Source organism: Herpailurus yagouaroundi, unplaced genomic scaffold (assembly GCF_014898765.1).
Source record: "Herpailurus yagouaroundi ecotype Mexico unplaced genomic scaffold, PumYag 213, whole genome shotgun sequence".
In the NCBI taxonomy this organism is placed as follows: Eukaryota; Metazoa; Chordata; class Mammalia; order Carnivora; family Felidae; genus Herpailurus; species Herpailurus yagouaroundi.
The window spans coordinates 6568695-6580780 of record NW_024412444.1 but is presented as its reverse complement, the minus strand read 5'-3'; the positions used below and the strand labels follow the sequence as shown (position 1 = coordinate 6580780).

At 41.1% G+C, this 12086-nt stretch overlaps 1 protein-coding gene across 12 annotated transcripts in view; it reads right to left on the bottom strand.

The window, feature by feature from the left end:
* Nucleotides 1-12086, bottom strand: part of CADPS (calcium dependent secretion activator) — a 374844-nt gene that overhangs the window by 68029 nt on the left and 294729 nt on the right. For 8 of the 12 annotated variants that reach the window (XM_040454550.1, XM_040454556.1, XM_040454553.1 and 5 more), the window contains 3 exons: nt 11411-11558; nt 3713-3787; nt 2728-2811 (listed from right to left, as the gene is read on the bottom strand). In XM_040454550.1, the coding sequence (XP_040310484.1) occupies nt 2728-2811; nt 3713-3787; nt 11411-11558 (307 nt within the window). Of the gene's footprint in view, nt 1-2727; nt 2812-3712; nt 3788-4682; nt 4698-11410; nt 11559-12086 lie in introns of all 12 variants that reach the window. The other 4 variants (XM_040454549.1, XM_040454561.1, XM_040454554.1 and 1 more) reach the window with 1 other exon arrangement.

Genomic DNA, 12086 nt, shown 5'->3' with positions numbered 1-12086 from the left:
ACTCTGGCGTGAGTCACACAACTGGGCCGCAGGAAGTCTTCAAAGGCCCCTTGAAATTTGGGCAGGAGCTCAGCATCCACGTGTGCAGATGGATATTCCTGCCACTTCTGAGCACAGCTCGTGTTCTCCAACGCTGGAATACCAGCAGGAGATGAGAACAGAGGCTGCAAATGATAAGTGGGTGCTTTTGGCCGTGGGACGGCCAAGTGTGTGGGAGAAGTGTCACTAAGGAAGGGAAGTCACAGGCCCAGCAACAGGCACCCAAGTGTTCTGCAGTTACGGGGACTTCACTAGGCATGCTGCGAGGCTGCAAAATGTCTCCGAAGAGGGAGAGGAGAGCATGAGAATTTCAGCTTGAAAACTCCTCAGAGGATATGCTAGGCCTTCTTTGTGTCTCACCCTCTCGTGAGACTCCCCCTGGTACCCCGTCCCGCACGGCTGCCATGGACCACCTTCCGCTAGTTCTCTGGGTAAGTCAGTCATTAGGGTGGGGCCTAACGGATGGGCTGAGTTCTGCTCCGTGAAGAGCAGAGGGGCTTTCCCGGTTTGCACTGGTTCGAGTCCAGGGCGGTAAAAACACTTGCTCGAAATGAAGACTCAAAGAAAGTGGAAGCTTTTGTGGGTGTCAGGGGAATGTTTTCCAGAAGAATTCTGCCTCTTTCCACCATTTCCATGACTTCACTGAGGGATGAAAGATTATCGAATATTTCCCACTCATCTGCCCATCTGCCTTCCAGTGCTAAGGCAACTGCCAGCTGAATCCCACTTTCCCCAGGAAGTTCTTCAATGGTGGGGGGTGGGGGGGGCGCGGGGGGAGCTGGCAGAAGACCTGGATCCCTGTCTCCACTCTGCCCATTGCTGTGTGACCTTAGACAAATCACTTGCCCTCTCTGGGCCTTGTTTTTATTGCTGCTGTTGTTTGTTGTTTGTCAAAGGAGTGGCCGGATTGGTTTCCTTTCAGCTGTGACACATTGTGGGTGGTTCTACGGAGTGATATTGGGTAGATTTCCTGTTGTCACCATCCTCTGGCCCGCCCCACCGTTACCACTAGATTCTGGGAACTGGGGCCACCACACTTCTGGGGTTGAGTTCATTCCTTACACGTGGGGAAGTTGAGAGCTGCTAAGGAAAATATCCTGGATATATGGATACATGGATACTATCTAGAATTGTTTTAAATGTCTTCTGTCTACCTGTCCCTTAATTCCCAGAAAATCTAATGCGCGGGAAATACCAATGTAAGGCATATTTAGGAAGAACTTGTGTGCATGGTTGTTTGCACTGTATAATAATCATGTTTTATCATCTTTTATTAAAAGTAGCCTCCATTTGTTGAGAACTTACTTCGTGCTAGGACTCTGCTAGACTCTTCACTTACATTATTATCTCCCCAACAGCTCATCCCAGCAGATGTTATCCACTCCTCACTCCCATACATCATGGTAGTTGGCCATAATTAACACACATATGCCAACACCAAAACCAAAATTATATAATAGCGCCCCTCCCCAAGGCCAAAAGCAAACCCAAAGCACAACTGAGACTCGGAGAGGATGAGGCAGCTACTCAAGATCACATAGCTGGTTAATCCTGGCAACAGGATTTGAAGCCGGTTCTGCCAGATCCCAAAGATGATGATGATGATATGCTACCTCCTACCCCGTGCTGGGCCTCGTCTTGGCATTCAATGCCTTTCTAGGAGATTCTTCATACATTAATGCTGTTTTAAAGACGCAGGGATAGTAGGTCTTAAGTTGATTGCCTTTCTTACGTCAGAGGAAAACACCTGGCCTCAGAGCGAGCAAAAACCCAGCTATCAGAAACGTCAAGAAAAGATACAGTTGTCATCGCCACCGAGCACAGAAGGTGGGAGAACAAGGCCCCCAAAGCAGCCCCTTTACGGTGACCATCTCCATCGGTCATTGACCTGCAGAGAATGAGGCTGGCTTCCGCCCACAGCCAAACTCACTTCTATGCCCATGCCCGATCCTGGCGCAGAATTAGAGCCCCTCACAACCTGTACGGACCCAGTCATGTGCTTCAGAGGTTGTAGACTCCAGTGTTCCCAAGCCCAGGCAGGTACACGAATGACCGAAACAGCCAGGTGCTACGGGAAACTGGCAAATGACCGTCTGGTCAATGGGGCCCATGGTGACCAGCAGACCACTGGTCTGAGATGCTCAGAGCTCTTAAGTGTCCCTTTTAAGTTTATAAAGAAAGCCTGGAATATGGACATCTCCGTGAATCCTCCCGCGTTGTAAATATAGGCAACTAATTCAGTTAGGAAAAGTGTACCTGACCCAGTGAGGACCAAAGAAAACGTATTCGAAAGCTCTGTCTGACCTGTAGGTCTCTATTTGCAACGTTTAAATTTTACAGACGGGCAAGTGGTGACCCAGAAACATTAAGTGATTTTCCTGAGATAACTAACACGGGCTCGGGCCAGCAACTCTCTTTTGGGTGTATACATATGGAGACGTATGTGTATGTGTGTGTACATGCATATACATAACATACATATTGTGCATTCTCAAGTGAAAGAAATGATTTTGGATTACCTGCGGTTATGAAAGGTCCTGCTTATTGTCATGTTATATTGGTAGCTGACCTTAATTCACATGCACACACAAACCAACACCAAAATGACACATTGGCACCCCTCCCCTAAACCAAAACCCAAACCCACACTAAAACAAAAACCAGGCAAGGAAGAAGCTCTTTACTTACGGTAAATGACAAAAAAGAAGAAAACAAAGTCCCTTCGTCATATCTGGATAATTTTGCCAGTACTCCTTCCAAGATAGTAACGAACTAGTAAAACAGCAAAAAAAAAAAAAAAATAGATATATATATATATTATTTCAAACTCTAACTGTTCACACTAAGGAGCAACATTCCCAACCAGCCAGAGACTAGCAGTGACCTCACTTGCTTTTGCGTTCTAAAATATTATTTGATTCCCGCTTTCGGGGAGAGGAATAGATTGCTTTCACAGAGAAATATTTGACTTATCCGGCTTTCTCTTCATTATTATGTGATTGCAAATACAGAGTGTTACAGAAGTACAAAGTGACAAAATATTATTGAGTTGCATACAGCATGCGATAATATTAAATGCACTTTTCAAAATCCAAAACTGCGCAAAGCAGTTTTTTACGTTACATATTAGCACTACATTTAATCCAATCTATTTTTATTTGTATTTTATCAGTAATTTGGGGGAAACAGAAGTTTAGCACTGGCAAATATAAATGTCTTCCCATTCAGCATTACTTAGTTAAAATTCTATAATTCATGAGGGTGACTGAAATAGCTTTATCTGACTTTTATGTTTTATTATGACTCTCACTGCATGAGAAACGAGGGAAAAGGAGGTTTTCAGGATGGCAGAATTCCTTATTACCGTTTAACTTTCTGTATTTAAAATCTAACTTTGTCAGCGCTGAAAAGCAAAACAAACGCTTTTCCTATAACCTGGTCGGGGGACAATTTCTTATTAAGTTAACACACGCCACTTCATCAATTCATCTTCACGCGGCTCGCCATCATCAGAAAAAAATCATTCTGACTTGAGCCTGGGTGATGTACGATCTTGTTTCCTGAGAAATACAAGTATCCAGCTGAACTTTTTAACGTGTTACATTTTAACGGGAATGCAGATCTAACAAAGCAATGTTCGCAATGAAACATTTCACCTGAAGCTGAAGGTTACCTTTGCAACCAAGAGGGTTATCATTTCTTTAACAGCTTCTTCAATTAGTTCATCTATTTTTGAATGGTATTGATGCTGAGGAACACAGAAAGACAAATATTAGCATGTTTGGGAGGTGAGGGCATTGCATCCGTCAGTAATTTTTAGACAACACAATTTATAAAGCAAGCCTGGCCCGTAGACCCAGTTCATTTCCATAGTCCCAGACGCAGCCGTAAGATTGTGACTCCAGGTCTTTGATGAAGAGAGATCTGAAGCTCTTAAAAAAAATTACCAGCCACATGGCTGCTCACCCAAGGCTTTGGATGGCTTTGATATGTGTAGATACATACACACGATTACAAACAGCACGCATGGAATGGCTTCATGGCCTAGCGGTGTATTGATCTGGAACTTACAAAATAAGATAGCACAACAATTTAATACAGGGGATGAAAAGTTATCTTTGGAAAACTGCCAGGGGATGTGACTCAGAATTTGACCAAGACACTGTGATGGATTTCACAAAAACTGTTCTAAAACCCTCTGATACTTGGGGTTAACGCCTCAGAGCCCACTGGTTCTCTAGATATTGACGCAGTGTGGAGGCAACGTTTTTTTTGTTTTTTGTTTTTTGTTTGTTTGGTTTTTTTTTTTTTTCTGAGCCCTTGCAACAGCCACTCATTTTCTCCATCCATGGATACAGAGATCCAGGTTTAGAGCCTCTGCTAAGACTCCTGTTAAGTTTTTCAATTTCTTTAACGGCCGCTGTCGATTAAATTTAAATAGTAATGTGAAAACAAACCCCCACACAAACAAAAATCTGCTGTAAATGCCAGGAAAAAAGGAAAAGCGATTTCAACAGAAAATACTGTATGCCAGTTCCTTGACATTTATTAGATCATTTTAGTATCCATTCGAATTATTCCATATTCCTTAATAAAAAATAACAATGCAAAGCACTGCTATTTGGAAAGGAAAATGCACTTACCCACTCTTTAGCAAACTTTCAGAAGGATGATTAATTAGGAATAGAAAAAAAAAGGAACAGTGCAAATAAAGATTAGGACAAAAGGACACATGAGAAAACGAAAATTAAGCAAACCATTCAAAAAGCTATGAAAACATACAGAAATAATAAGCCACGGGAACGTGGTCTGATATTCTGATAACTGGCAATCAGAATTAATGAAAGTGAGTGAAGGGATATGAATTCAGTTAGTTCATTAAAAGTCACAGGGGAATTTTGTTTGTAATTGGAAGACCTAGATAAAGTCCCAGTGCAAAGTTGGGAAATCATGTAGCCTAAGAAAATGTAGTTCAGTTTCCTCATCTGTAAAAGAACAGATTAATACCACTAACTGGTCACAACCAATGTGGGGGGTAGAAGGAGAACCAAGTACAAACACTGATCTTGGAAAGAGAATGAAGCAAACCCTGTTTAAAGATATTTAGCAGGTCTGTTCTTTTATTTATTATTTATTATTATTATTATTTAAAAACCATTTCCTGGCAGTTCTGCTCTCAGATTCAGAGATCTATTTTTTAAATGTTTATTTATTTGTGTGTGTGTGTGTGTGTGAGAGAGAGAGAAAGAGAGAGAGAGAGAGAGAGAGAGAGCGAGCATGAATGGGAGAGTGGCAGATACGGAGAGGAAGACACAGAATCAGAAACAGGCTCCAGGCTCTGTGCTGATAGCACAGAGTCCGACTTGGGGCTTGAACTCGGGACAGTGAGATCGGGACAGTGAGACCTAGGCTGAAGTCAGATGCTCAACCGACAGAGCCACCAAGGTGCCCCTCAGAGATCTATTTTGAAGGTCAAGTGAGGGTCTAAGCTGTGAAAACATGTTGCAACCATAATTGCAACTCCAATACTATTTGTTCAATTTCATAAAGTAGAGGCCAAGGGTAGGGAGATATGGTCCTTACTGCTCAACTCTCTCATTTTCATTCCCTTTCAGTTGATTAGAGGAAAAACAATAAAGCAAAAAGGGTCCATGTTGCACAGCCCTGATGAAATCAGGACCCACGCTGGCTCTCCCGCTAGCTTCATGAAGGGATTTACTAGTAAGTGGCATAAACCTGAAGCTGAATGCAAAAAACTATCTGCAGAATTCTGTGCTAGAAACACAAAGAAAGATGTCAGAGCAAAAGAATTCAGGAATATTGACAGGGCTCCAAATTCATTTTTAGGTCTTGAGATAAGATCCAGTATCACATGCTTACTTTCCTCCTCATGTGACTGTCTCACTCTGCTTGATTTTCTTTGGATTACTATAAATGATCCACGTTGATTAATTATGAGACTTAACTAACTCAGAAAAGCAAGTTGTAGGCAAAATAATACAATCTGAAATGTGAAGCGGGGGGCTTCTAACCCAGCAAAGAACATCACTGAGAATAGAAACGTTCTCTTGGAACGCTTGGCTGACATGGTGAGCAGAGACCATTGTAGTCATTATCCATGTACCGGGAGAGATACAGGCTCATGGTCTGAGGTGTTAGTAATGCCATTTTTTTTTCTTGAAAAGCAAATATGCTTTCTCTTCACAGGTGGGGGAACCTCAAACCTTTTCATTCTCGAAGGAATCCACACTAAAGTATATGGAGACATGGTGGGTGTTTGGAACCTCCTCCCGCCTTCAATTTTTCCATGACAAACCTGCCCTGACCTCCCTGCAGAGAATTCCACTGTCTCTCCCTTTCACTCTGGACAAATACTGTTATCGTTACTCCTGTCTACGTCCCTCCCCCCCGCCCCCCCGTTATGAAAAGGTTGTTTTGATAAATAAACAAAACTTAGTTTGGGAAAGATAGTCCACCAGGGTCATATCCGCTCTGCTTAACATGCACTAAAGGGCTGGATATCAAAGCAGTCCCCATTTTTAGACAAGTAAGTACAAAATGCACGCATTTGTTTTTACCAAATTCTCCCCAAACTTATTGATTAACCAGCTTTTCCAGGGCAATAGTGAGCACTTCATTCCGCTCTTTCTGGGGAGATTATCTGTTCCACGCAGATGTGAAGCTCCGTGAAGGGGAATAAATACCACTGGGGCATCTTCTAATTACCATCCCCACAATAAGATTATCTTGCCACAAAGTCTCTTGAAGTCTGCATCCCAATATGGGTACAAAGAGGGATCCTTCCTATTTTTGCATTTTCCAGTTCCCTCTCCCGGCATCATTGGATTGGCTTTACCCTAGTAATAATAATAATGATAATACCCATAAGTTATATTCTGGGGCACTAGATCATGATAATACCAAGGGAAACGCTAATCTTCAATGGTATGGAAAGTTTGGAGTTCACTTCTGCTTCTGATGAGCTAGGCTGCTGCAAATTCACAATCACTTTGTAAAAATCATTCCACTTGACTTCCTGTACTGCACATTTTGCCTTGTCATGGAACAGATTGTGTGTATGTTGTCTTTCTGTTAAGACCATCTGACCTTGGAAATGAGATGAAAACACACTAGACCAAGTGACAAACTATTTAATACACAATTTCCTTTCTACTGGTGCTTTGAAAATTTTAATGAAAAAATAAATATTTAAGATGGAAAAGTATGGTTAACAAATGCTTCAACAGCTGTTTTTAGATGAGACTTTACCCTGGTGATGAAATTAAGGAAGTGATCTTAAAATTGGAGGATACCGTATCACCTGGCCAAGTCACTAGTCTAAAACACTTTGAGGGAGTTGGAATCCAGGTGGAAGCAGGTATTATAACTAGATCTGGAATGTGAGCTTAATATCCCAAACTCACAAAGCGAAAACTACACAAAAACATTGAACTTTCTGTCTGTTCTCCCAATTTCCAGTCATCTTTGGCCAATCTCATTTTTATAATTCCGGTGACTTTGGAGATGAATATCCCAATCCTGCAAAGCGAGAAAAATTAAGGAGAGGCTATTTGCATGAGACTTCCCATTGAAGTTCTTCTACTCAAGGTCACAGGCAAGGTCCCTCAGAGGAAGTATAGATATACTGAAAATTGTATCTGGCTTCGTTCAGACTATTCTCGGTCATTTGGTATTCTAAGGTCAGCAGAGCCCTCTAGTCCCATGAGCTGGTCACTTAGGTGTCTCTGATTCAATTATACTAAGGAGAAATGGCATAGCAGTTCTCTCTAGAATGGTCTGGGAAACTGAGTCTTACGATAAGAGCCAGAGACTAGAATGCAGTATTGGATGAGCCCTTAATAAAGATCATTTGGTCTTGGAGGGGGATGTAGGGGTTCAGAAAAAATAGGAAGTGTTAACCAGCCTCAGTTATTGTTTTCATAAAAAAAGAATGTTGAATTGGTTGAAAGGGATACATGATGTGTTTTCTACTTTATCAAATAGAATACTATCCCGGAAGAAGTAGGTACTGCTGTTTAACCTCAAAAATGTTACTATTTGAGCATATCCCAGACAACATTCTAATCTGACATCCAGAAATTAGGGAGCTTTATCCCCAGCTTTTACGAGCTACATATCTCTCAAAGGCTGTGGGTTGCATGCTATATCTTTCATTTGATAAATGATGACAGTTAGGTTGTAACAGTAAGGGACTTGATCAAGGTCACCGAGTTTGGCAGCTAACGTATAGCACCCATAAGATGTACTTATTAAGCCACTGGACAACTTGTTCTTCAAGAAAACCAAAACTCCAAGGTTAAGCCAAGGTCATTTTACTGTAGCACAGAAGTGATTCGTGGGAATGGTAAGAACAGGGTCCCTTTGTGACAAAACCTACTTGCTATTTTTTATCATATATCTCCAACTGGGGTCTACAGTTAGACCTAACAAGGTCATCATGCCCCCTGAAATGTGAAATTGTGTGAAAGTATTTTTTCCCCTGGGAATTGGTTCCATAAATTTCATCAAATTTTCAGTGGAGCCTGTGACAATAACCCCTGCCCTCCAACATACACTACTGTCCCCAAGCCCCAGTTCAAAAAAAAAAAAAAAAAAAGGAGAAAAGCTCAGAGTGACTTGGCTTATTTGGAAGGATTACTTAGCATCTGGCCAGGTATGTGGAGTTCTTTACATGTGGCCACAACTGAGTTGATCTGAAGTCATAAGAGCTGCTGAGGGAAAAGGAGGCCAATCTAGTGCAACAACCCTTCTCATCCTGGAATGGTGTCATCCTTGTGAAACTCAGTTGAAATGGACATCTCAGGAAGCTCCAAGGGGAAAGAGATAAATGGGACTCCATCAAACTTAAAACAAAACAAAACAAAAACTACTGTGTTTTAAAGGATACTACCAAGAATGTGAAAAAGGCAATTGGCAGAACCAGAGAAAAGAGTTGCAAATCCTATGTATGATAATGGTCTAGCGTCCACAATACATAAAGAACTCTAACAACTAAACAATAAAAAGAATTTAATTTTTTAAATGGGCAAAAGGATTTGAATAGATATTTCTTCAAAGAAGATACACAAACGGTCAGTAGGCACATAAAAGTATGACCAACATCACTGCAAATCAAAACCACAGTGAGATACCACTGCACACACACTAGAATGGCTATAATAAGACAGACCACATGACCCAGGAATCTCAATTCTAGGTAGATATTCAAGACAATTCAAATCATAGGTCCACACGAAAACTTGTACATTGAATGTTCATGGCAGTGTTACTCATAGTAGCTAAAAAGTAGAAACAACTCAAAAGTCTATCAACTGATGAATTGGTAAATATGATGTGGCATAACCAAGTAATAAAACATTATTCAGTATAAAAAGGAACAAAGCGCTGATGCCTGCAACAACATGAGTCTTGAAAATACAATGTCCTACGAAAGAAACCAGTCACAAAAGGCCACATGAGATTCCATTTATATGAAATGTTCAGAATAGGCAAGTCTTAGAGACAGAAAGTAGAGTGGTGGTTACCCAGGGCTGGGGAGGGAGGGTTGGGCAACTATTATTAATAAGTCAGGTGTCTTTTTAGGGTGAAGGAAGAGTCCTAAAACTGATAGTTGTTATGGTTGCATAGCTTTGTGAATTGACTTGTATACTTTAAAAGGCTGAAATGTATGGCATGTGAATTACATCTCAATTTTCAGAAAAGGAGCTCAAGGGGAGAAAAATTCATGAGGGACAGAATTTTGGAAAATTTGAACTCAAAGGGATCTGAATGAACATGAGAAATCACCAAAAGCAGGATTTTTCAAGTGGGATCCGTGAAGCCTAAGAGAATTCAGGTGGGCAGCAAAGAAATGCAGAGGTGGAAAGGAACCTGGTAGTTTGAGCACGAGGACCCTCTTCTTTGACCCCCTGCCCTCTGCTTTATCCAGAGCAGCTCTAATCTTATTTGTTTCACATGCTGGCTTTTTTGGTAAGGTTTGAAGAACCGATTCTGCAGCTCAAAATAGCCTGAAATAAATTAGAATAGGGCCATCATTTTACAGATGAGAAAACTGAAGTTCAGACAGGCTGAGTGACTTAACGAGCCTAACCCAAGCCTTCCTCAGGAGGCTGTCCTTCACGTGTGGCCCCTAATCTTAACTCCTTCTTGGATCCAAGCCTCCAGACCAACGATTCTCAAACTGTGGTCTCCAGACCAGCCAGCAGCATCAGCATCACTGGGGAATTGGTTAGAAATGCAAATTCTTGGGTCACACCCCAGACCTACCAGAAACTCTTGGGGTGAGACCCAACCACTGGGTTTTAAGAAGCTCTCTCAATGAGTCTGATGCCCACTGAAATTTTGAGAACCACTGCATTTGCCCCCAGTGCCTAGAACATAACCCCCAAGGAAATGTCCCTCAAAAGGAAGTAAGTTGGGAGCAAAAGTTAACAGGGGTGGCTAAGGAAGCTGATTTGTAGGGAAAGAAGGTTGGAGATGATTTTGCCAGGAAGAGAATATCACCAACCCACGTTTAAAAATGGAAGGTGCCGAAAGAGAAAATAAATAACGAATAAGGAGCAAATATAATTTAGTAAGAATTCTGAGCATGTAAGGCTGGTATCGAAAGATCTGATTTAGGAGCAATTTATGCCAATTGGCAACAACACGAGAGTTGCCAGAAATGTTTCTGAATTAATTCTAAATTGGTATATGAATATCTAGCTGGCTTGAGGCCATCGGAGAAAAATGATCATGATAGTCTTTAATCAAGCCCAAGTTGCTGCTTCTTTCTCCTTTACATTTTAAATACCACTTTGGAATTGGAAACTTAGCAAGGACTAACCTTTTGGTCACAATCAGCTCAATCTAAGGAAACTGGAAAGTCTGTCATGTCTTAAAAATTCAGAACCTGCTGGCTGGGGTTGGGGTAGCAGGGTGAAATAACATTATATATCCTGGAAGTTGCTTGATGCAAGGAAGCGAGCTCTCCTGCTGACCAGATGTTCCAAGTGATAAAATGCACTTCAAATGTGAAAATGACTTACACTCTGGCAAACAGATCTATTGGAGATACCAGCTTAATAAATAAGGTCATCCCACATCATGTGACTTAAAGGAACTTTACGGCCACTCCAACTCCAGCCAAGAATCACTTCCAAGTGACTGGCATTCTTATTAGCACGTGCCTTAGAAATTGACTTAACAAACAGATACCACACATTCATCTGTAGCTTAACCGCAAATGTTAGAGAATATTTCTGAAACTAGCACACTGGTATAGATGGAAGGAACTTGTGAAGTTTTCTTTTACATGATCAATGGAGGGGGGAAAATGTGTATTTTTTTTTTTTTTTTTTTTTTTTTTTACCTCTTGGCCCATTTCCATGCTGCAAAGTTTTGTTGATTGAGCTTTGGCATCAACCATAACATTAAACATGGTGCATATTGACTGTGGGACTCGAAAATCTGTTGATCGACTGGTTTTTTGCAGCTTAACTTCAAATGCAATCCTGGTTCTATTAAAACAAAGTAGGAAAAGACCAATTCAGCATTCGTGGCGGCAGGTGGAGGAGACATTTTCTGAGAGGTCAGTGAAAAAGAAAATTGAAGGCTGTAATCAGTTTCAGTCGACAATGACTTCACATGTGTTCTTTTAAAAATGACTTTCCCAACTAAGGAAGCCCTATTCACGCAGACAGCCACGTAAACCCTTCCTTTCTCGGCAGAACACGGAACACCTGTAGCTCAGGGTATTTCTGTCTATAGTTTACATGCTATGGAGAACCCTAATTGCAGGAGAATGAATGAATGAACAAAAACCCAATTATAGCATTATAGCATATGTAACTTCTCTCACATTGGCAACTGCCTACCTTGAATCACTTCATTAAAAAAACAAAAAACAAAAAAGCAGCTTCTAATCTTCAAAATCTCATGGTGGGGGAAAAATCTTAAATGACATTTGGTGTTTTTTTTTTTTTTTTCTTTTGGTTTTGAAAGAGACCAAAGTAAAAAAAAAAAAAAATCCAATTATTATATAGCTT